The 24,899-nt window shown below is 45.4% G+C and overlaps 2 protein-coding genes across 2 annotated transcripts; both read left to right on the forward strand.

Moving 5' to 3' along the window:
• Nucleotides 1–1,062: 1,062 nt before the first annotated feature.
• EXOSC10 (exosome component 10) lies at nt 1,063–16,455 on the forward strand (the record flags this gene model as incomplete). The annotated part of the gene is made up of 25 exons (XM_082009480.1): nt 1,063–1,221; nt 2,061–2,197; nt 2,660–2,783; nt 3,282–3,386; nt 3,801–3,966; nt 4,737–4,848; nt 5,141–5,216; nt 5,364–5,474; nt 6,128–6,271; nt 6,583–6,773; nt 7,501–7,657; nt 8,311–8,459; nt 8,750–8,800; nt 9,572–9,683; nt 10,332–10,382; nt 10,939–11,017; nt 11,178–11,299; nt 11,616–11,711; nt 12,353–12,427; nt 12,934–13,021; nt 13,259–13,332; nt 13,891–14,059; nt 14,538–14,599; nt 15,769–15,842; nt 16,425–16,455. 25 exons carry the CDS (start codon nt 1,063–1,065, stop codon nt 16,453–16,455), a joined length of 2,715 nt encoding a protein of 904 aa, XP_081865606.1.
• Nucleotides 16,456–18,505: 2,050 nt separating this feature from the next.
• Nucleotides 18,506–23,622, forward strand: SRM (spermidine synthase; the record flags this gene model as incomplete). The annotated part of the gene is made up of 7 exons (XM_082009230.1): nt 18,506–18,984; nt 19,130–19,250; nt 19,576–19,668; nt 20,881–21,034; nt 21,964–22,047; nt 22,383–22,528; nt 23,461–23,622. The coding sequence occupies exons 1-7, from the start codon at nt 18,839–18,841 to the stop codon at nt 23,620–23,622; spliced, it is 906 nt and encodes a 301-aa protein (XP_081865356.1). The 5' UTR covers nt 18,506–18,838.
• Between the last annotated feature and the right edge of the window lie 1,277 nt (nt 23,623–24,899).

Raw genomic sequence — 24,899 nt, forward strand, 5'->3', positions numbered from 1 at the left:
ATTGATCAGTGGCAAACTGGATGCAGGGTACAAATGAAATACCACTTGGGAGCTTCCCACAGTGTCTCAATTAAAAAGCAGTATTGGGAAATAGCTAGGGAAAGTTAGTGCTTGGCATAGGAGGCAGACCTGGGTAGAGCTGGTCATAACTTGAAACAGAAAATAATGGCTATTAAACATGAGGGTGAAGATAAAGTTGTGATTTATGAATTAAACATTTTAAAATAATGCACAAAATACAACAGAGTAGCCATGTTTAGATGCCATGTTGTATTTGAATATTTTTGTGCCAATAAATTACACCAAAATGTAAACATTTTCACTGTGTTCTTGTTTATTCCTAAGGACTTGTTAGGAAGAGACAGGGAAGTAGATTAACGTGGGGTTTTTAAAGTTTCCTGTTGCCATGGATTTGACTTGTCTTTTTCTGCATCAGTTCAGGTGGTTGGCTATATTTCCCTTTTCATAGCAGCTGGAGGCAAAATTACCAAAACTGAATGATGTCTGTCACTTGACCATACAACCCCTACATTCTAGTTTCCAGCAGCTGCAATGTCATCCAAGTGGTAAGAACATCAGCTTTCTTCGTCTCAGGGTCACAGCCACAGCTCAAGGGACAGTGTGGGCTGTGTCACTGTCCTGGCCAGGGCTCCATGGACATCCCCAGCTGCTTGTGCTGGTGCTCTGCCCCCAAAATGGGAACTAGGGAGGGGGCAGTCAGGGGCTTTGGGTGGCAATGTCCCTGGCCCCTTTCCAGGCACTAGTGTGGCTGCTGTGAGGGCAGCCCCTGGGCCCCACTGATGGGTGCCTGTGGGGGAAGAGGGACGAGGGTCTCTCCCCTTTCAAGCCCTGAGGGGTGCCCCTCAGTGCCCCCCGACCACCGGGCGCCCCCTTTCTTCCCACCCAGGGGCCTGTCCCGCCACGCCGCCTGGGGGCGCCAGAGTGCAGCCCTGGCACTCTCTCCCCGTGCTCATGCGTCCTCGCCTGTCCCCCCGCCTCCCCTGTCCTCGCCGGCCGCGTTCTCGCGAGAGCGTCTGAGCGTCTCGTGGCTGTGGGGGTAACATGGCGGCCGCCGTTGGTGGGGAGAGCGGCAGCACGGCAGCGGAGAGCCCCGCAGGGCAGGAGGGGAGCGGCGGAGCGGCGGGGCGACCCGCGGAGACGGACGGGGGCAGCGCGGCGGCGGCGTTACCTGGCTTCGACGACGCCGACGCCTTCGTCAAGGTGTGCGGCGGGAGGAGCGAGGGGGGAGCAGGGCGGGGCGGGTGCCGTGCACTACCGCTCCCAGCGTGCTGTGCGCGGCTTGGGGCATGCTGGGAGCCGTAGTTCTTTCCTGTGAGGGCTGCCTGAGGACCCCCACTTGAACAGATGCCACCCGTGAGGAGCCCCCCCTGTGGGCGCTCCCCGTTATGCGCGGCAGGGAAGGAGCGGCCCGGTCCCGCGGGCGCCGGGGACCAGGGCTGCGCGTTGGGTCTTGTCACCGCCCTGTTCTCGGGCCTCTTGTCTTGAGCACGAAGGAGAAGCGCACCGTCCCTGGGTGGCGGTTTGCTGCCTCCCCGACGCGAGTCCTTGAAATGCGGGTGAATCGGGACCCTCGTGAGGGCCGTTGCTGGACATGTGGCGATGGGCATTGCCCCTTCGATTACAGATCTCAAAATCAGCCACGTTGTGTTTCATCCTTGCACACTGCTGCTTCTTCCAAGAGAGGAAACACCTATTGGTTCTCAAGCAGGAAGCATTGCAGGGTTTTGGGTTTTTTGTTAAAATAATAAAGTAATTATTTGCATTTCTGCAGACTTAATAAGCTTTTTTCCAGACCGTAAATACTAGACTGAGTTTTAAGTCTTGTTCTCGTTATTAGGTTTTCATTATTTTAAAGGTCTCTAAATAGACAGTATGAACTAAATGACTGTAAACGTATTCATGTTAAAAAGCCCCATGATACTATTAGAACCACACGGTTCAAACAAGCTAGGCAAAATGCATTTCTATCACATAGTATCCTGGGTAAATGGAGGAACAAAATACTGAAAAAATGCTAATAACGTGGTATTCTTGCACAGTATGCTCTTGGCACAGTGGTAGCTGCGACAAAGGCATCTAGTGGGCTTCCTCAGCCTGGCGATGAGTATGACTTCTACCGAAGCTTCCCTGGCTTCAGGGCGTACTGTGAAACACAGGGTGACCGTCTCCTTCACTGGTAAGGATGCTTTTACATCTCTGGGCCATTGCTAATAGCTACCAATCCAAAACAGAAGGTAGCACCCTTATTTGGAGACTCCGAACTTGCTATAAATAAAAAGATACTTTATTTTACATACCTAATTTTAACTGCTGTTCTAGCACTAGACAGTTTAAGTAACAAGTTGAGAGAGGGCCTTTCATAATGATTTGGATAAAGAGCTATGCAGAGAGCAGAAGCTGATATAAAACATATTAGACTATCTACTTTAAAAGTCACATGGTTCATAAGGAATTATTTCTAACGCTTAATACTGTATAGGTGTTTCTCCTATTCACTGCTCACACAATGTTATCTATAGGTACTGCATTTGATTTATTTTCAAACTTTGAAGATGTAGAAAGTTGGAGAGAACTGGATGGTTTAGTATTCAGCGTGCGTGCTTTCAAATTGCTAATAGCTGTACTGTTCTCTTGCAAGCATGAGCAAAGTGATGCAATACCATGGCTGCCGTAGCCACATGAAAGATCGCAGCAAAGTGACAGAGCTGGAAGATAAATTTGATATGCTGGTTGACTCCAATGACATCATTCTTGAAAGAGTGGTAAGCAAATTATTTCTGGGTGTTGTTCTTATAAACTGTTCAGTAGCCACAATTTTTTTTTGTTGTTGCAAAAACTGCAGTGGTACTGTTTTGACACATTTAGCATTTCCTCAATCTGGTGTTTTTCCTTTTTATTTTAAAAACATTTCCATGTGCTAAGCCAGTGGTCACAGCAGCTAAAGCAGATGGATTATGGCCCAGAGGGAAGGAAGGTAATATGTGACCTGTGAGGAAACTAAATACAGTTTGGCACAAGAACCTCACAACCTGAGAAGAGGTCTGTAAATTCATAGAGCTGCTTCTCTGAGAAAATTCTTCCTACCGCTGATGTTCAACATGGTCCTCCCACATTTGGCTGTCTCATGTTGCACAGAATTTGGGGGAAATATCTGTAGAGGTATCTATCTGTGTGACTGACTTTCTTCAGTCTGACTAGAAAGGCTGAGTATGGTAATTTAACAGATGTTTGGTTTTCACCTCTCTTTTTCTGGAATTTAGGGTATCTTATTGGACGAAGCAGCAGGAGTGAACAAAAACCAGCAACCAGTCCTCCCTGCTGGGTTACAGCCCCCACAGACGATCATTTCCAGCTGGAACCGGAAGGTGAGGCCTCTGCACTCAGTTTGCTGTGTTCTCTTAGCTTTTTCCTCTCAGCATTGGCACTACTGATTTTCCAGTGGAGTTGAGTAGTTAAATGTTCTGTCATGTTTTTTTACATGTCCTAACTCCTGCCCTCTTTTTTCCTTCTTCTATTTATTCAAACTTGATTGTGGATTCTGTGTGCTTTCAACTGCCATTTCAGTTTCATATACACAACAGCCTTTCTTTTGCTTATTCATATGAATTCAGGATCCTGATTCAGAGGACTTTCATTCTTAGGTGCTGGACTCACTGCAAAATAGTGACTCACCTTTGAGTTTGGGGTATAACTTTATTCCTCTGAATATTGGGTCAGGCTGAATAAAAGAAGCTCTGAACATCTGTTAATTCATGTGAGTTTTACCTTTTCTTAAATAGGCGGGAGAATCCCACAAGAGAAGTCAATCTGAAACCTTCCGACTGCTTCATGCCAAGAATATCTCTCGACCACAGCTTAAGTTTCGGGAAAAGATTGACAATTCCAATACTCCCTTTGTACCTAAACTTTTTATCAAGCCAAATGCTTTGAAACCATTGCCTGAAGGTAAGGGGGGTATTTTTTGTTGGGTAGCCTATTAAGAGTATTTGACACAAACCTGTCCTCACAGTCTAGAGGAGAAATTACTGACTGTAAAGACAAGTTACAGCCGGAGATGTTGACCATTCAGGTGCAGTAAGCTCTGTGACTGTGGTTTACATATGTGCAATGTAAGGGTAGGTCAGCATACAGAGTCTTCTTGTTGATATACAGTACATAATCTGTTCCAAACAGATATTCTGTTGCTTCTCTTGACCACCATTGAACATGTGTGATGAGAGTCACTCTGGCACCAGAAGTGGTCTTGACTAGTCTAGTGGCTTTACAGATAGTTCTTTCTAATTAGTGAGGTGTGCCAGGTGTATGGTTAGACCTACCTTTGCCTTGGTGGCTTTGATAAGCCACCTAGCATAACATCCTATCTCGGCTATGTGTCATTCTGCTGCTGATGATTCATCTTTAGTCTGCACTGATGCGGTTGTACTTTTAGTAACTGGGAATGATTGAAAGATTGTTTTCAATCTCCTTCCAAGCTCTTGAGTAGAACTACTTTGCGTCTTGCTTAACAACAGCCTGTTAAAATCTAGTAACTGACTTGTCGTTAGAGGTGCAGACAGAAATCTTGCTGACAGCAAAACCTGCAGGTCTAAATTGTTAAGATTTTTGATACTTTGTGATTTTAATAGGATCTTGTGTTGGGTGGAGGGGAGAGGGTAGTAGGCTGAGAACATGTTAAGTGTGGGACCCAGTCCAGTTGTTCCATATTGGTTGTTCAGCCCTCACAAAAAGTGGACGGGAACGAAAGGAGCGCCCTGAAGACTTGGATGTACCAGCTGCTTTGGCAGACTTCATACACCAGCAGAGGACACAGCAAACTGAGCAAGACATGTAAGAATTTAAACTGACAGCAAGGTGCTTGGAGTACCATTGGTGAACATGCACTTGTATGGTCCCATTGTGCTGATGCTATTTATGTGTAACAGTTCTGCATGTGTTTGTGTCCGCACACTACGTTGCGTGTGGTTTGCTTTAGGCTTCTGCAGTTATTTTAAACCTGTGCTTAGCAAGAGGCAAAATTGCTACTCACTAGGGAAACTGCCATAGTTCTCAAAGTCTCTGTGCTCTGGCTTTATAAAGATGACTGAAATTTAGTCTGTGCCTGTCTTGCTAATTTTCACAGGTTTGCTCACCCTTACCAGTATGAACTGGAGCATTTTTCTCCACCAGATGGAGTTCTCAAGAAACCAGAACCCCAGGTTGGTTGGTGCCCACATTCATTTAAACTTACTGTAGATGCAGAAAGTCTACAGCCAGCTATACTTGACATATTTCACAATTGAAGGTGGAGGTCAAGGGTGGGAACTGACAGACAACATATCGTGTCTAATAATTTGCTCCACCAGATGTACAGGCCCATCAAAGAAACACCCTGTCATTTTATCACCACACTGGATGAGCTGGTAGAGCTAAATGAAAAGCTTATGAACTGTAAAGAATTTGCCCTGGACTTAGAGGTAATCAAATTGCCTTTTCTGTTTAAAAGTTACGTGTGTACTGTTAGTACCTAGGAGACCATTATATTCTTCTAGTCGGTTTTGTAGTCTTCTCTTTCTCTTGCTTCATGTGCTTTCTGACATAAAAATGCAGTTCGTGACCCTGACCTGTCAGATACTATCTAGAAAATTGATTTAAACCATGTCAGTATTGTAAGTTTTCCAATGGTAGTACTGGCTGCACACTTTGTACTGAATTTGATCTGCTTTCAATTCATCCCATGTTTTTTTATTTCATGTTAGTGACTGCAAAGAGAAAGCTTGCTCATCCGATTGTGTTTTGCTTTAAGAAGTCCTCTGTTACTACTTCTTACTTCATTTGGGGTGCTGTTTGTTTTATAGTATTACTTGGGTATTGGGAAAAATTTCCTCACCAAAAGGGTTGTCAAGCACTGGAACAGGCTGCCCAGGGAAGTGATGGAGTCACCGTCACTGAAAGTATTTAAAAGATGTGTAGACGTGGCGCTTAGCCACATGGCTTAGTGGTGGACTTGGCAGTGTTAGGTTAATGGTTAGACTTGATGATCTTAAAGGTCTTTTCCAACCTAAATGATTCTATGATTCTATGATTCTGTAATGGATCCTAGCTTACATCTCTCTCCCATGTTTTTCAGCACCATTCCTACAGGAGCTTCCTGGGCTTTACATGTCTGATGCAGATTTCCACCCGAACAGAAGATTTCATTATTGATACACTGGAATTGCGCAGTGACATGAATATTCTCAATGAGACGTTCACAGACCCTGCAATTGTGAAGGTCAGCTGCCAAATTCACCTATTCACTACCAGAATTCCCTCCCCCCACCCTTAGTTTAAGCTTTATTATAGTTAAAAGCACACTGTGTGCTCTGTCTTGGTCACTTGGCTCTGCTTTCATTGTAATTTGTTCATGTACCTGTTTCCTTGATCTAAGTGGGGAGTTACTTGCCAAGTGTACTCATTTAGCAGTCCAGTGAAAGAGAGAGAGAAAAGAAATCTGGTCCTAGCACATGAATGTGAAACCACAGCACTGCGAGCCTGGAGTAGAAATGTGCTTCATGCCATTCTCAATTTGTTTTACTTTTCAAGGTGCTTCATGGTGCTGATTCAGATGTGGAATGGCTGCAAAAAGACTTTGGTCTGTACTTGGTGAACATGTTTGATACTCATCAAGCTGCTCGTCTCCTCAATCTTGGCAGACATTCTTTGGATCACTTGCTAAAGTTGTATTGCAGTATAGATGCTGACAAGCAGTACCAGCTGGCTGACTGGAGGATACGGTAAAAACTGACCCCTTACATGGGTTGGAGCTGCAAGGTAGCACTTATCCTTGTTTGTACTGTTAGAGCAGGAGCATGTTTCTAGTTGCAAGCGCCATAGTTGTAGGTTAGTCTCAAAGTGAACAAGCACAGCATTTACCTGGCTATGCTTCAAGTTCTTTTAACAGTGTTAAATTTTCCCATGTTTCTTTAGAAAATTAGTTCTTTTGGGAAGATAAAGTAATGAAAAGCTCCTGGAGGCTCACTTCTTAGGAATAGCACTTAGCCACTGCAGGATTATGGAGAAAGGCAGTACTTGCTCCTCTAGAGCCCCCACGAAAACATTCAGCAGAGTACTAGGTTAGAGTCATATGCTGTTTATGCTGTTGGAGCAATGAGCTTGGCTGTGCAGATGGACTCTGCACACCACAGATCCCAGGTCTACTTTATGTAGGCTCTGCAGAGAGAGAATAATTATGACAAATACCATAGCAAGCAGTTCTGCCATCTGCCTTAGCTACACGGCAGTCCTGCTGTAGCAGGTGAACAAGATGCCATCTGAATTGGAGAGTGTACAGCGTGTTACTGCTGTTGCCCAACAAATCCTTCAGTAAGGAAACAGAAGAATTTCCATATTGGTTCTTGGCATGTTTTATGTGCAGTTTGTTCTAATATGCCTTGCAAGAGGACGGTGGCAGTTTGGCATGCCAACTGAAATATATTAGTGTAATTTTGGCTCTTTTTCTAGCCCTTTGCCAGAAGAAATGATCCAGTATGCCCGTGATGACACTCACTACTTGCTCTACATCTATGATAAAGTGAGGGAGGCACTGTGGGAGAGAGGGAACGAGCAGCCCACTCAGCTGCAGGTTGTGTGGCAACGCAGCAAGGACATCTGCCTGAAGGTAAAGCTTCACCTGGTTGGATTACCTGGATCAGAGTATGGGCTTAGTGAAAGACAAAGTCCTTTCCCTGTTCTATTTCTGTTTCATCATGTTTTTCTTTTCTTTGTGTGTCTGAAAACAGCTGTGTAAACTCTTGACTCAGTTGTGTGCAGTCACTTGTTTCACTAGCTAAAATCCTTAGATTCAGATGCCTTCTTCCTGTTTTTTGCTGGCACTCCTTGGCCTCCTGATGCTTTCAGGTGTGTCTTTCCCAAGAGAGAGGCTACATTTCCAGTTCTACTGGACGTTCCTAGAAATTCAAAGTCTAGCTGGAGTTGCATTATGAGATAATTACATTGTGCCTGTGGAAAACACTGTCTATGAAAGTGAAAGTAGGTTTTGCCTAATGAAGTGAAGTGTGAAGATACTATATGTGTAAAGCTGCTCCTGGAGTTGGTGAGGGTGATTTTCCCCTAAAAATGGGTAAGTTGTATGTTTTTCAGGGATAGGCTCCTATCAATAGTTTAGGGTAAAAGCTCCAAGACACATTGTACCTGAGTTTATTCAGTCCCCTTATGTCTGTGTGAGATTCTGTCTTGTCTTGGTGAAGCAAGGCAAATTAGAAAGCACAAATCTAATACTGATCATGAGTGTTTCTTTTTTTTGCTGTCCAGAAATACATCAAGCCCCTCTTTTCAGATGAATCCTACCTTGACCTCTACAGGAGGCAGAAAAAACATCTCAACACACAGCAGCTAGCAGCATTTAGGTTGCTGTTTGCATGGAGAGACAAGATGGCACGTCAAGAGGATGAGAGTACAGGGTAGGAAGCCTTTTGTTATAGACACCGGCTTAATGCTTCAATGAGTCTCCTCCCTGCTGAGGTGGAACCACTTCGTTACCTGTAAAAATTAGTGTACCTCAGGGTACTTTTTACACAGAAGTCCTGTTATGTTAGCAGTAAATTCTTACAGGTATCTAGATCTGCCCTACTTAATTTCTTTTTAACTTTTCTTTTCAGACTATGTAATTGCGGCAGAATTGCGCACTTTGAAGGTATTTTTAAGAGCTTTTAACATTCTGTAACTTTCATACCACCTCTTTGTGTTGTAGATATGTGCTACCAAATCATATGCTACTGAAGATAGCAGAGGAGCTGCCCAAGTAAGTTTTGTTCACCCTTGAGGAGTCTTACTTGATTTTGATACCTAGCAAGTTGTTTCCTAGCGTGTAGTTACTTCTGCAGTTGGTCCCTTCCTTCCAGCTGTCAATACTGCTTTTTGCTATAGTTCTTCAGTTTCAAAGAGAAGTAAATAGCAATACTCCTTCAAAAACCTCCAAACTTCTTCTGGGATATATCTCTCTCTGATTTTATTCCACTAATAAAACACATTCCTTTGCATTGCTATATGTCATATGTCCCCTCCTGAGATTCCTACACTGTTACAAAGCAAGGGAGGGGTGAGTTCCCCCATAACGTTTTTTTCAGTTCCTAAGGGGGGGGGCGGGGGGGAAGTAAGGGGCAGATCCTTTAAAACACCCAGTTTGTACAATATTTTCCTCAAAACATTTGGCACTCATCATCTAACATCCATACTTGAGAATAATAAAAATGCATCTTTAAACGCAAGTCCACTGCTGGGCTCAACGTCCATAGATGAATACTGAACAAGGAACAAAATGAAGATGAGGACAGACAGACAGACCACAGAAAAGATAAATGAGAAGAGAGCTGAGTGAATGGTTTCTCCTTATCTGCACAAACCTGGTACAGAAGAATTTTTCATCACAGAGAATAAACTCTGACAGATTAATCTGACTTGTCTTATTCTGTGACAGTCAGGACCGTGGTTATATCTGGCTGCATGTCCTTTGAATGCAAATGCCTAACATACTGGCCATATAGCACACTGAATTTTTCTCATCTCTCTTTAGAGAACCCCAGGGCATTATTGCTTGCTGTAATCCAGTCCCACCACTAGTTCGCCAGCAGATTAATGAATTACATCTTCTCATTCGGCAGGCCCGGGAGATGCCTCTTCTCAAGGTAGGAGTAGCTTGTACCACACAAGAGACTCATCACTTGTTTTCCATAAGCTGGGGATGAGCTAAATGGTGACCTGTGATGATGTGTGTGCTGAAGTTTTCTTTTTGAACACTGTGAATATGGTGTTCTGTAGTGGAGCTGAAAGATACATTGCAATTTCTTACCTGTCTGTTGTCTGCTGTGTACTGGCTTACACATGGTGTAGTTTCCTGGAGAACTAGAGCAGTAAAAGAACAGACACCATTTGAACAGGGTACAGTTGTCTGTTTTACATTGCACATCATGTTTGCCTTTGTGAGGAAGAACTGGACCTTGTGGAGTTTGTTGGCCGTGTCAATGGATTCATAAATCTTTTACAGCTATGGTGAAGTAAAAAAAAAACCCTATGTGTAAGAGGTTCATTAGTTAAAATACATCAGCAGCATGTTGATATTAATACAGTGAAAGAAAACCATTTGTGAGCATGAATGTGTCCTTTCTGCATGAGGCGTTTTAATGTATCCATATGCAAACACTGCAGGAGAAGAAAAAAGAATATAATGTAATTAACCTGCTAGCCTGTAATAAATCTGTTGAAAACATTGATAAGGAGGCCAACCTAGAATAAATAGGGCAGGTGCATTTAACTGACAATCTTTCCCATTCTAGTCAGAACTCGCTTTGGCAGTCAAGAAGAGAGCACCTCTATCCAACCCTGAGGTACTATTTACATAATATTTGTTACCTAATGTCTTAACGCTTAAACTCAGAAACAAATGTAGCAAAATTCTGGTTGCTAGTAAATTGTTTATTCTCCTCCATTTTACAGGTCTCTCTCCTTTAGCTTAATGTTACTTTTCTGTGCTAGACTCATAACATTACCACCTGTAAATTGGTACTTTATAAAGCACCGTAATAGCAGCACTTAAGGCTTCATCAGCAAAGACTTTAGTTGCTGGACAGTTTCATGTATGTTAGTCTATACTGACTGATCTGTAAGAAGTGAAGTTTCAGATGAGTTTCTAAGGCTGACTTATTTACTCTCCTTGTGTGTTTGAAGTAAAGCATCTCCATTAGCCGGTGGGTGTTTGCACAGATAGCCTTTTGATGCCAGACACAGTGTGGTCTGGCACGTGAGCTATATTAAGAATATTCAGTCTCTGAATTTCACCCTTTTACTTGAATTTTCATTAATGTGTCTCTGCAACATGTGAAAACATATACAGACTCATGGATCAGTGTATTAACGGTGTTTGTAATTTGAATCTTTCTGCAGAGGCTGGAGAATACCTTCTTTGGACCACATGACAGTTCCCGGATTCCTATGGATGACTTCCAGAACAACTCTGCCACGGGTAATTTGGACTTAACCTAAAAACTGTGCTAATAATGACATGATGTGGCTTTGACATGGGGAAATAAGCAGCCCTAAAGAAACTTTCAGTGAAATCTCATTACACAAGAGCAGTAAAATATACAAGTATCTAATAAAAATTTTGTCTCCTTTTCATATAGAGCCTGCACCAGTTTTGGAACATGGTTGCCTTTTTTCAGACAGTGAGAAGACAATGAATATTCAGGGTGTTCAGATAGAGCCAACATGTCTTGTTGCTACTGCCACTGTCAGCATATTCAGTGTAAGCAACATGTTTGTGATAGTGTCAATATTTAAGTAGTAGAAAACATACGTAATAATCTGATAAAACTGTGTGAAAGTGTTGCAAGAAATAGTAAGGTGGGATGTGCATGGAGATGGTACTGGCTTCCTGTCAAGCATATGGCATAACCAAGACAACGAGGTTAAGAGGCCGGCAAGTTAATTACATCTCTCTCGAGGGTTACTGCTATCACTGGAGTTTCAGATAAAGTGAGAAATAATGTGCATGAAATGGCAGTAGCCAAAACCCAAAAACTATTAATGTTAATAATGCTTCCCTTTTCTTTTTTCCTTAGGAATGTGATGAGGATGAAGGAAATAAGAAGGCTTTAACCACGGCACAGCAGAAAGCTCAGCGTATAATGGAGTCCTTTGAAAATCCATTTAGAATGGTAAAAGCTCCCAATACATATTTGCAGTGGGACTCAAACTACCTAGTGCAGAGGATGCACTGAGCTGTTTTTCCAGGCATATCTGAAAGAGCTTGATAGACAATCAGCTGCTGCTCTCTTACTGGAATTGAGAGATTGTCCTTCTTGCAACATACACACGTGCGGACTTGTTTTCAAAACACATTGAAAAGCCTCTTAGATATATGTCTTTCTACATAGTAAACAGGCGTTTCACTGCTGGTTTTTTAATATAGTTTGAGGTTTTTTAATTTGCATCACATTTTCATCTCTTACTTTATGACTAGAGTTAGTGAGTTGATTTTAGTCTTCTAATTAATCAGAAGAACAATAGAATACTTTGTTATAGATTTGGAGTGGCAAATTACTGGGAAATAATATCAAATGAACTTTTTCTGGTGTGTGGTTGGGGGTTGGTTTTTTGGGTTTTTCTTGTTTGGTTTTTCTTTAACGTTTCTCCTGGCCATAGCTGTGGTAACTTTTCTTTTTCCAAACGGTGATCTATCTGCAGAATGGTTCTCAAATACGAACTTTTTTATTTGGAACATTTTAAGTAGCATTTTAGCAATGAGCTAAATGTCATGTGCTGTGTTTAAAGCAAAATTTTTTTTTCCTCTTTACAGTACCTACCTGCAGAACAGAATCCTGCCTATGTCTCACAATCTGCAAAGTTTGACCCGTCATCAAAAATTTATGAAGTAAGACTTGTACTAAAATTTCCTGCCAAGTAGTACAAAAGAAACAAGTGAATTATTTTCCTTTGGGAACCTCAGCAATATGGGATTATTTTTTTTTTTTAATCCTAGATAATCCATGGATTCTATTATTCTGTACTTAGTAAAAGAATATAAGTTTTGAGAAACTTGACATGTTTCTTAATCTGTAGTTCATTGTTTCTGTAGCATTTGTATCCTTCAAAGAACCAGGGATTGGAGGCATTCCACTATATATACCCTGTCTGTCAAAGCTACAAACTACTACTGAAGTCTGTATCTGCCTTTGTTCTCATGGCTTGTTTGTAGCTCAGAACTTTTAAAGCACATGGTTTTACTTTACTTGGTGCAGCAGATCTTAATCTCTTTTACAATCCAATTTGATCTTTTGTACTCTTAATGAAGACCAGCATGCGGCAGCAAGTTTATAAACTCCCTTTTGCCATAAAACTTCAAAGAAAGTGATCCCAGGTAATTTTTTTTCATTGCAGATCAGCAATCGATGGAAGTTGATGAGTCAGACACAAGTACAGAAGGAATCCAAGGATGAAACCAAAAAGAAAGCAGCCCAGCAGTCAGGTACAGCCATTCTTCCCTTCCTCAGTGTGTTGGCTAGCATGCTTTTCCCAATGCACATTGGTCATTTCCCATTTAGAAGAAAACCTTAGATGATGGATTTCCTGACTGATGAGATTGTTTCACAAAGATTGTACTCTAATTAGTTTGAGACTTGCTACAGGCTGTTTTGCTTGCTTTTTCTAAGCTCCTGGCTAACTTACTCCTGCTTTTTATAGTAATGCTTGTTTGTTTCCATAGCTGCTCGTGACCAGGCACAGAAGATGTATAAAGAGGCAACAGAAAATATTGTGTCTGTTCGTCAGCAAGCTATGGTATGTCATTGAATTCCCTACTTCCAGCCTTTGCCCCTTTTGGCCTTTACAACATAGTTCAGAAGGAAACCCTAAGCTCTGTAACTCTGAAGTACCTGAATGACAGTCTTTTGACAGTGGTCTTTCTGCGGTTCTGCCCTGTGTGTAGCAACAGGCCCTGAGCAGCTGTGCTTTGCAAATCTTCGCATCCCTCCATATCTTCAGGGTGGAATGTTTTCCACTGCTGCACCTCTCTGCTCCTCACTTGCCTAGGTTCCCCCAAATCTGCCTGTGGGGCTACAGCAGATCTTAGCCTTCTAGTATCCTGTGAAATGACAACTTGGCTTTTCGTCTGAAAAGTCCCTGCTGTGAGTGGAAAAACAAAAAAGGCAGCGTAGGCCCAAGGAAGAACACAGTGCTTTCTCCCTGCACTATTTATTGCCACAGGCAATAGCTGTCACTGAGGCCCAGGCCCATTGGGCAGTTCATCTGTGTGCTGGTGTTCATGCCTACACAGGGATGTTTCATTCCCTTCTCCTGAACTTGTCCTGGTTTCTGTTCTGCTGGTTGCTTTCATAGCAGGAACAAGCTAATAAGAAGAGGGAGAGAGTCGTAAGTGAAATGGGAACAGAGTTGCCAAAACCAGAAAAGAAACGGCCAAAAGCCTCCCAGCAACCAGAGGAGCTGGAAGCACCGCAGCAGTTTACCCCCTTTGATTACAGCAAGTCCGACTTCAAAGTGTTTGCGGGTAAGATTTGAATCTCTTGCTACAGTGCTGCAGGCTGCGGAAAATGTTGCCAGCTGAGCCCTAAGAAGGCTGTGTGTGAATGTAGGTGCCAAGGCAGTACAAACTGTTATAATGCACTTACCTTACAGTGGGGAAATACTAAAAGAAATTAACTTGGGAATGTACAGTTTAGCATCCCTTTTTCTATTTGGAAAGAAAATCCTGAAACCAGTGGCCAAGGGCATTGTGGATTTGGATTTTGCTACTTTTCTCTGTAGAGAAAGTAGTCTGTTTAATTGGACTCCAGGAACTAGGAGACGAAGGAAATGTGACTCCTTTGTAACGAGTATCTATTCAAAAGCATCTTCTGCCCTTAAGAGGCTGTTCTGGTTTTTAGCATGTGGGAGACTGCAGTGAAACCACCTTATCGTTAGAGAAACACATTCATACTGTTCTTTATGGAAAATTTTAATGACAGCTTCTCTCCTCTCTCCCTTAGGAAGCAGCAAATGGAAGCAGTTGCCACAATTTGATCCTGCCAAGCAAGCTTACACAGGCAAGGTACGGGCATGTCATGAAAGAAGGAACAGAAATGTTCATGATAGCATGTACCCAGCTGGGGACTCGCTGGGGAAGGCAGATGACTTTTTCTGGATCTGCAGAACGTTCCCTAACAGCACTTGGTACTGAGGTGCAGCTTCCAGTCACAAGCTCATACTTCGTATTATAGCCTCTTCCCATTCAGGAGGAGCTTTCTTGGGATGCCTCAGGCTCTCTTGCTGTTTCCCACCCCTTCATACGTTGTTCACACCTATGCCCCCATACACGACAGGCGCACCACTTAGATCACAGCACAACACAAATTCCTGATACCAAATTCAAGGACCTCTCAAAAATCTCAAAGTCAGTCCAGTTATTCCAGGCCATGTCAGGTCTGCGTGTTGCCCACATTCTCCACCAAGTACTGTCGTTAGGAAAACAGTCTCAGCCTAGAGAATTTTTACTTAATTTTTTGCTAATTGAGATTGAGAGATTGAAGAGAAGAAAGAAAATAATCAATCAAACACAGACTTAAGGAAATCTGTGACCAGCATGGGGCAGTTCGTGTGTCGTCATTGTCCCCCACCCCAGGTCACCCCTGCAGACCTGGGTTACCTAAAACCCCCATGTATACCCTGCATGGTGCTTGTGTGTGGAGAGTTTGGGTGCTGATGTGTGACATCAGTGGGCATTCAGGCATGAAGCAATAGGGCTCCCATTGGGCGCTTGAGCGTTACTTTAAGTCCTGAAGCTCATTTCTTGCATTTCTTTGTTGTGCATGCTGCCTTCCTGCGTGTTTAACTGGAAGGCAAGTGGTACCAGCAAGCATCTTAGATACTCATTAAAAATGGTATTCTAGAAGCTGAATAAGTTTATGCCTGATAGTGGAGGCAAGTTTCCTGTACAGTCTCTTTTCTGTGTCAGTTGAAGCTTGTTTCGGGAGAAAAAAAGAAAGTGATGGGTGAATTTGGGACAACCTGTACAGATCTTTCTGTCTTGATGGGTAAGATTTGGCGCCAGTGGGGTATTGTGTCTCACATGTCAAGGTTAGACCAGTAGAACAGCAGTTACTCAGATGCATTCAGTGCATGTGCGTATAAAGAGGGACCTGACAGCACACAAATCTCATGGAGTATGCTGTATTTGGCAGGTATGTCATTGTGGTGTTGTGTTTTTTTCCTTCTGTGCAGAAATTTGCTGGAGCTAACAAACTTCAACAATCTGGAAACCGAAGCATGTCCTACCTGGCAGGGAAGGCTGATAGGTGTGTTGTCAGCCTGCTCTCATCGCAGTGGTGGAGTGTTTTCATGCCTGTGCCCCGGAGCTATGGGCAGAGCATAACTATTGTCCTCTATTGCAGTGGAAGCTTAAGCACGTGTTTAATGGGAAGAAGTCGCATCACAGCTTGACATCAGTTTAAAATAAAAAATAATAAAAAAAAAAAGCTTAGTCAGGATTAATGCAATCAAAGACAATTCTGGGTGGAAGGTTTGAAATGCTGTGGTTCAAGTTTGTCGTAATAGATGTGGGAGTTGCTTTCTTTGGCCACAAAAGGTAGAGGTGGGGAGAACATTTGCCTAGCTTGGGAGGAAGGTAAATAACAGTTCTGCCAAATATGAACGTTCTTGTTCTGAATAGGTACTTAACGTGTAGGTTATGAGGTCTGATCTTTGTGTATTATTTAGTCATAAATATTACACAGTAATTATTTACACATTATGTAAGGAGAAAGGTTCTGTCTGCATCATGACCCTTTCTCAGTAGAATCATTGTAACTTATGTAGGTTTTCAATCTTGAGTGAATTTAGAGCAAGGTTTAAAGTCTTTCTGTAACTGTCTTTTGCAGGGCTTCCAGGCACCACTGGCCAAAGAGATAGTCCTTGTTACAGGACCTGTGGGAGTTGCTGCTGAGTGAAACAATAGTCAGAAGTATTGTCACCATGGGATGGCAAATACCGGTCATTGAGCAGTTTTTGTACAGAAATGTTTTTAAACCCATTAAAATCCTTTTTTTCCAAAAGGAAAAACATCTTAATTGATTTCATTTTTATTATATTCACATTGGGTTTTTTCTAATTATACTCACAATGTCGCTTTGTTTCTAATTTTGAAAGTTTATCCTGTGTCCTCAAACATAGTTAGGCTAAACTTGTCACTTCCTGGAGTTGCTTGAAGTCCAGAACCAACATGTCAGTGGAGTATGAGGAACCTCTTGGCAAAGAGGCTGTAAAGCCAGCACAAAAACACCAGAGAGATTCAGTAGATGTGACTCAAACCCCAGCAGTCCAGAGGAGGAAATAAGGCCAGACTGTCTCTTATGTTAGACCTTCCTTACAAATTGAACCACACATCTGATCTCTTACAAGACAAGGTAATACAAAAAGTGAGTGTGTTTACCTGGCAGTGTTTGTGTATTTTTAATCACAGATTTTATTTTAAGGGAAAAAAAAGAGTTAGGGTACAAGTGGATCAGAGATCAGAGACGAGCGGTTTCACCATGAAGTTAATAGAAAGTTTTTCACCATAAAGTTACAGAGTAAAAGCAATAGCATTAGGTTGAAGAAGGTAAAAACAGAGTACAATATTGGGTTGGAGAAAGCCAGTGAGGTTTTCTGGAGAAAGCCAATCTCAGTACAGCTATACTAACATTTCATAGTTTTAAATACCCACAGTGAGTTATCCTGAAGTCCTTGTAGAAAGAGTATCAGCCCATAATTGGATGGACGGATGGCAGAGCTTATTCTAAATGCTGACAACTGAAGGCTGGTAATGCTGCCATGAAAGAGGTAAGCAACATTACAGTTTTAAAAATTGGGAATACCAAAGGATAGGGCTGATGTGACCTTGCCTGAAGCCACGTTAAATCAGTGGCCAAGGTGCTGTCTGGATTACTGGTTGCTGTGCTGACCAATGGATCTTGCTCCCTTTCCTTGTCTTTACTCTCTGATTTCCTCTTCTGACTAAGGATTTTCCATTTCATCCTCGCCTGTTTTGGCCATGACAGAATTTATTTCGCTGACTGTTAAGCTAGGTGCAAGCACTGAGTGGGCAGCGGTACCCTTTCCGCTCCTAATCGGAGAGCTTTATTTTACAAAGACTCTGAGGAGGTTTGGGATTTTGTTTGTTTTCAATCTTTTCACGTATTTCTGCGGAGTAGGGAGCGGAAGGAACAGAGGAGGGTTTTTCTTCCCTGGGTATCTAGTATGAACAGTGCTGACCGAGCAGCATTGTAATGGTAGAACAGAGTCCCTTTCTGCTCATAAAATCTGCTTGCATGGCTGAATATTGGGGAATGTTTTTGAAAAGAGGCAGTTAAATAGCAATTGTCTCTAAGTGCATTTGCAGTGGCTGCCAATTCCCCTTCATGTCTGCTTTACCACTTCTGATATTTCTGTGGCTTGAAGAATGAGTAACTCTTACCAAAAGCTGTATTGGCTGCAGAGACATAAACATTTCTGTAGTTTCTTTAAGCTTTCTACTTAAAACACCATGCAAGGTGATGTTTCAAGGATGGTCTTAATTTTAGTCTTTTTCTGTTTTCCCTTTGAGTTGCGGCTTGCTGCTATAGGATTTAAAAATGTCACTAGCGGAAGTGAGTAGCTAGTCCATGCACTCTTTATTCACCTGGTTACACCTGTTAATCAATGGCGGTGTAGCGCTTGCATCCCATAATCTAAGACTATTTTGCTGTCATGCAGCGGTTGTTCAAGAAGATCTTTGCATAACCTGGTTGGAGAACTACTCTTGGTGTAACCTTGGTGAATTTCTCCCGAAGTCTGCTCCCCGCTGCGCGCACCGCGTGTTGTAACGCTCCCGAGGGCACGCCAGGGCACGCGAACACTAGGAAGGAATCTGCTTTCGTAACGTCTAACCCTTAAGATATCCAAATTAGACTTCTTTCGGTTTTTTCTTTTTTTTTGTCGAAAATTGGTAGTCGCGTTCCTGCAGCCGGCGGGGGCCCAGGCCGGGCGGGGGGTGGGGGGGTGGGACGGGGGGCACGCGCCGTTTCACCGCCGGGGCGGGGGCGGCTCCGCTCCGGGCGCACCGCCCCACGTGGCCGCGGGGCGCCGACCGTCCTACCCTGCTGGCGCCGGCGTCACCGCCGCCCTGGGCCAATGGGGGCGCGGCGATGCGTGGTCCGCCAATGGGGGTGCGGCGGCGCGCGCGCTGGCGGCTTGGGGGCGGGGCGGCGCGTGGGCCCCTCTGCTCGGCTCCCGCGCCGGCGGGGTCAGGCGGCGGCGACGGCCGGGCCGGGCCGGGATGGAGCGCGGCGCGGCGGAGCTGATCCGCGAGGGCTGGTTCCGCGAGACGTGTCGGCTGTGGCCGGGGCAAGCCATGTCGCTGCAGGTGGAGGAGCTCCTGCACCACCAGCGCTCCCGCTACCAGGAGATACTCGTCTTCCGCAGGTGCGGGGCGGACGGGGGGGCGGCGGCGCGGCGCCCAGCGCCATGCGGTGGGGCCTGGCGGCGCTGGGAGGTGAGGTGGGGGGGGAGCGCGGCCCCGGGCCCGAGGCGCGGGCCGGCTTCAACCTCGCTTCCCCGCTCTGCCCAGCACCACCTACGGCAACGTCCTGGTCCTGGACGGGGTGATCCAGTGCACGGAACGGGACGAGTTCTCCTACCAGGAAATGATCGCCAACCTGCCCCTCTGCAGCCACCCTGACCCCCGCAAGGTGAGTCGTCCCCGGCTCTCTCCGCGGGGTCTCCCCCAGCCGTGGCCTGCGAGCCGGCCCCGGGGCCTGCAGATCGGTCTCTGTCCTCCCAGCCGGCCCCTTCGGGGCTGCCGTGGCGAGAGGCTGGCGTGGGCCGTCGCTTCTGGCGCATCTACGTTCGTCACAGGCAGCCCCCGTGGGCCTCCGCAGCACATCTCCAAGCGCCGGAGCAGGACGAGCCCAGAGGGCTGCTGACGTTCAAGCCATCGTCTTTAGGCCGTGCCGTGGAAGTTGCTCTGTGAGCCCACCCCGCTGACGGCCGGTTTTCTGACCTCTCTTCTCCCAGGTGCTGATCATCGGTGGCGGGGACGGAGGGGTGCTGCGAGAGGTGGTGAAACACCCGACCGTGGAGTCTGTGGTGCAGTGCGAAATCGATGAGGTGCGTTGGGCTCCCGGCTGCGTGCAGGTGCCCCGGGGCTTCGGTCAGACGGATGGGCTGCCCAACGAAAAGCAGCCCTGCTTGACAGCATCCGTGGGAGCTGCTGCTTCACCTGCTGTCCCTTGTCAGGAGCGAGTGCGTTTGCTGCCGGTTCTGCTGGCGTGACACTGACAGCGCCACCTCTTTGCCTTACGAGTCATCTACGTGGCAGCTGGCCGCCTCTTCATGTGATTTCTTTCACACACGTATGGTAGAGGCCCTTCCAGGCCAGCGTGGGCCAAGTGTGGGAGCTGGAGGACGAGAGCTCTGGCTGTCTGAAGGTGCTGCTTTTCCCTCTCTCCCCATGTGGAACAGAGCGCTGCTCCTGCCAGAGGAGGATGGTCGCTTTGTTAAGAGTCTTCTACGACTGAAAGCAGGAAATAAGCAGGGGGTATATGCTTCTGTGATAGATGGGCTCATCCTCCTCCTCTAGGTCAGTTTGTTCTGATGTTTTACTTTATTAGAAAGTTTTGCTGTTTCCTCAAAGGGAGGCTGTATTAGGAATGGGAAATGCTGCTATATGAGACTGTGTCCTCTTGACTGCCAAGCTGTATAGACATATGTGCCTGGTTTTGAACAAGTGCTGCCTGACACCAGCATATTTTTTTGTCTCTGCCAACTGTGAGAAGCTGGTAGTGTTCAGTACAACTGCTGGGGCTAGGGCAGTGGCTGTCTGACCATTTTAGAGAGAAAACTGAATCTTCTGGAGGGATTGATATAATGACTATAGAGCAGAGGTGGGGATATTTTTCCTCTTGCATCTAGAAACCTGCTGGCATGGTTTTATTGAGGAAGAAAAAACCCCAAAGTCCTTAGCTGAGATCACCTCTGCAAGTGATGTCCACAGGGAAAAGGAGCACAGAGCAGTCAGATCTGTAATTGTATTCTCTTAGTTCCTCAGGGAGCTTTTGAAGCTCCAAGTTCTTCTTGTTGAGCTTGGCAAGGACAGACCAACAGTGTCACTGAACCCTGAGGCCGTAGGAAAGGGCTGAGTGTAGCTTGTTGGCTGAAGATGCTGACAGCTCTTGAGGCTTTAGCTAGTGAGTCGGATTTGTGCTGAAGGCATGGGAGGAAATGACTCATTGTGCTGTTCTTTCAGCTGCAGCTGCACAGTAGCCTGAGAAGTAGCTCCCTGTAGCCCCTGCTGACCCACTTGTGCTCTCTGTGTTGCAGGATGTGATCCAGGTATCTAAGAAATACCTCCCAGGAATGGCAGTGGGATATTCCAGCGCTAAGCTGACCTTGCATGTGGGAGATGGTTTTGAGTTCATGAAACAAAATCAAGAAGCCTTTGATGTAATTATCACGGACTCGTCTGACCCCATGGGTAAGAATTCTGGCCATAAAAGGGTACTGCTTTCCACACTCTTCCTCCTTTTCTCTTCTTCCTACCTCCTGGAAGTAATGCCAGCCTGCCCAGGCTCCGTTCAAGTGAAAAGGCTGTCACTGACTCGGTTCTTTTGGTAGAAAAAGGGAAGGATGAAGATGAGAAAATTTTATTAGCAAGGCTTCAAGCCAGCTGTCACGTTTCTCTCCTCAAAATTCAACTCCAGCAGCTATTGCCTCTGGCAGAGAGTTGATCCTTGAGTCCAGCAATCCCATGGGGGATACAGCACCATGCTGGCAAAGACAGCTTTGTGCATGTGCCTGCTAATGAAGCAGTGGCTCACGCACTGTTGCTGTAGCTACCTAGCCTAAAGATGGCTGGAGTGTAAGTTTACTGTATTTCTGAAGGGGAAAACTGAGGTAGAGAGGGACCAAATGTAGTTAGTGTGCCTCCTTTTAGGGACCTAATTATGAGTGCCTGAGTCTAGAGGTAGAGAGGGACCAAATGTAGTTATAGTGCCTCCTTTTAGGGACCTAATTACGAGTGCCTGAGTCACCTTCACTCTTGCTGTAGTCAACACAAGAGAGAGGCATCTCTAAACGGCAGTTTGTAGCAGGAGTTCAGTTTTAAAAATGCTCACTGAAGCAAGAGGGAGCTGCTAGGACTTTCTTCGATAAAGGTCCCGGGCTTGCTATTGGGCAAAGCTAAAACCATAATGGTTCTGCTGTGCTAGGTGCAGGCTAGGGTTCACCCAGGGTCAAAGCTTTTTGCTTCCATATTGTCTCCAACACTTGTGATTCACTGAAAAGCCATTTGAAATACCTCTTTTCCAGTGCAGTCCCTGTGCAGCGTGGGTATTCAGAAAACTCTCAGAAACCTACCCTCTTAGTCTCTCTCTAGACATCTCTCTTTACTCACTTTTCTCCCAGGTCCTGCAGAAAGCTTATTCAAAGAATCCTACTACCAGCTGATGAAGACAGCCCTGCGAGAAGATGGTATTCTTTGCTGCCAAGGTGAGGATGCTGTCTCTGGGCAGAGGCTGATGCCAGATCATTGCATGCAAAGCATGAGGCACAAAGGGGACTTTCTGCGTGGGGAGACATGACGCAGGGACTGAAATCCATTTCAGCTCCCAGGCACAGGAGTGTTTTTGATCTGTATACGTCAACTCATTAACTGGACTGTGCTTAGTAAAACTGGCGTAAGGGTCTTATCTTGCCTTTGAAACCACATGAGCTGTGTGGAGTAGAGCAGGTTTGGACTTGGAACCACTGTTAACCTGGCACAGGCCTGTGCAGAGAAGAGGGGCAGTTCTCACCTTGCATCCTGTCTTCCTTTCTCCCTGTAGGTGAGTGCCAGTGGCTGCACCTGGATCTCATTAAGGAGATGCGTCAGTTCTGCAAGTCTCTGTTCCCTGTTGTGGAATACGCCTATTGCACCATCCCCACATATCCCAGCGGGCAGATTGGCTTCATGCTCTGCAGCAAGAACCCAGTGAGTTTCAGGCACCTGAAGTGCCCTTTTCCATTCCCTGAAAGCACCTGCAGAGCCTGCCTCAGGCTGTCCTTACAGAGCTTGAGCTGTGGCACTGAGCTCTCCCAGCTATGCGGCCTCTAGATTCATGCTGGGACCCAGCTCCACCAGCCCAAGGCCCCAGAGCTGCGATGCAGCTTGCTTCGTGCTGAGTGAGTGCAGAATTGACCAGTAGTGTAACCGTTTGCCTTAGGAAAGGACATCGTTTTCTCTCTAGTACGACAAACTTGTGAGGGAGGAAGCCCCTACCAATTTCCAGAGCCTGTTAAGTCTTTGGCTTATTGATGCTGACTGTTATAAAGTGGGCACCTGCTTGATAAGAATCAGCTTGCAACTGGTAATCTGCTTGTACAGAGGCCTCCAAGCGAGAGTCAGTGTTAGGATCTGGGCTGCTAACTCTGTGTCAGACCACTGAGGTCTGCTCCCTTCCCAATCTGCTGTATTACAGCAAACCTGTAATGCAACTTGTCACATTGGTTTAGGGAGTCAGCAGCACTTCTCCTGCTGTATTTGATTTATCTGGGGCATTGGCAGCATGCACTGTGCCTGACATAATGCAGATGTGGATTCTGCTCTGAAGAGCAAAAGCCTTGCTCCTCAGATGTTCAGGCACAATCTGACAGCTTCATCTGGCACATGGCTCACACGCAGTCTGACCTCATACGCTGACATCTGTGAATAAGGGCTAGTCACACGAGGTACGGAGTGTAAACTCGGGCCCTTGGGACTGGAGCTGTGCAGAACCTTTGACCTCATACTAGAACAGAAAGTCATCTGTTTTCGTGGGAGTCCTCCAAGTCCTCTTGGTTCTCTGCCATGAATCAGGATGCCTGTCACACAGCCTTTTGCTTGTTACCCAAATGCTAAAGAGCTACCTGGCTTCTTTTTTGCAGAACACAAATTTCCGTGAGCCTGTGCAGCAGCTCTCACAGGAACAAGTAGAGGAGAGGAGTCTAAAATACTACAACTCTGACATTCATCGGGCAGCTTTCATTCTGCCAGAATTTGCACGGAAGGTAAGCAAGGCCGTGCTGCTATTCCTCCATCAAGGATGAGGTATGACTTTTCTTCGGCAGGAGTGGGAGTATACAGGACTGAGGATTTCCTGCAGCCCTAAAGGTTTCTGTGGGCAAGTCGGAGCAGGACGGTATTTTGTATGACATAGCAGAGTATGAGTCAGTCCGGAAAGACTGGAGTTCAGTTTGGAACTGTTCTTTGGGTTGATGTCCCATGCCTTGATGGCAGATCACTCCTACTTCACATACCAAAACTAAGTCCAAGAGCCTGCAGAACTGGTGTTTCCCATTGGAAATCTCCAAGTCTTAGACAAAATGTGGTTGTGGTTTCTAGTGCAAACCAGAGGGTAAAGAAAGGATACTCTAGTGTAGCTCAGTCTGTCTTCTTGAGGGATAGTCTGTATTTCTGCATTAATCCATCATCTCCTAACTGGGTTGCAACTGCAGGTTCCAGAAAAACATTCCTCAGAGTGTCCTAGGGCTGAAGGCAAAATGTCATGGTTGTGTTTCAGAGCCATTTTTCTGGACTGGTAGAGCTGCAGCAGGTCCATCCTGACACTTTTTGTCTTTGGCTGTCTCCAGGCCCTGAGTGATGTGTGAGACTGAGAAGCTGCTTCCTTCCTTCAAGTTGGACCCTGAGATCATCAGTGATGTGGTGGGGACCTTCCCAGCAGACTGCAAATTTGCTCTCCACTGTGTGGGATTGTTTAACCCTTTGCCAGCCAACACTCCCTTTGATGTGTTAAAGATGATGGGGCGTAAGCCAGATAAGACTATTGAAAAGGTCCAGTGACTTATTGCGTGAGGTCAAAACTGTTCTTTGCAGTGCTGGAAACGTAAGATGTCTTTTTCCTTTCTCTCCTCCCTGCATCCATTCGAAATTGTCCCCTCCCTGTGCCCCCCTCCGACCTCCACCCCCTGCAACTGACATGATATATTTATAACTGACATGTATTTCTGTCTGGTGATCTTCTGAAACCAGGGAAGAGTCCAGAAGGGTCACTGACTCAGCCTTAAAAGCACAGAGAGCGAGAGCTTTGTGCACAAAGTTAGCTTGCTCTCTCCTAATAGGAGCTCCCTGCTGCTGAGACGTTTTGACTGGTAACGGGTCTGAGGTTTTATGTCCCACTGCCCTTCTGTGACACCTGCACTGTTCTGCAGCACAGCTGGAAAAGTCACAGTGCAAACTGTTGCCATTCACAATAGGTCTCCCTCCAACCCTGATGGAGTAGCAGTATTAAACACCAGCCAGGCAGGCTGGCAGCAGTGTCTTGTGGCTTTTTTTTTTTTTTTTAATTGATTGGAAACAGAAGTGC

The sequence above is a fragment of the Phaethon aethereus genome (genome assembly GCF_964289735.1).
Source record: "Phaethon aethereus genome assembly, chromosome: 21".
Lineage (NCBI taxonomy): Eukaryota > Metazoa > Chordata > Aves > Phaethontiformes > Phaethontidae > Phaethon > Phaethon aethereus.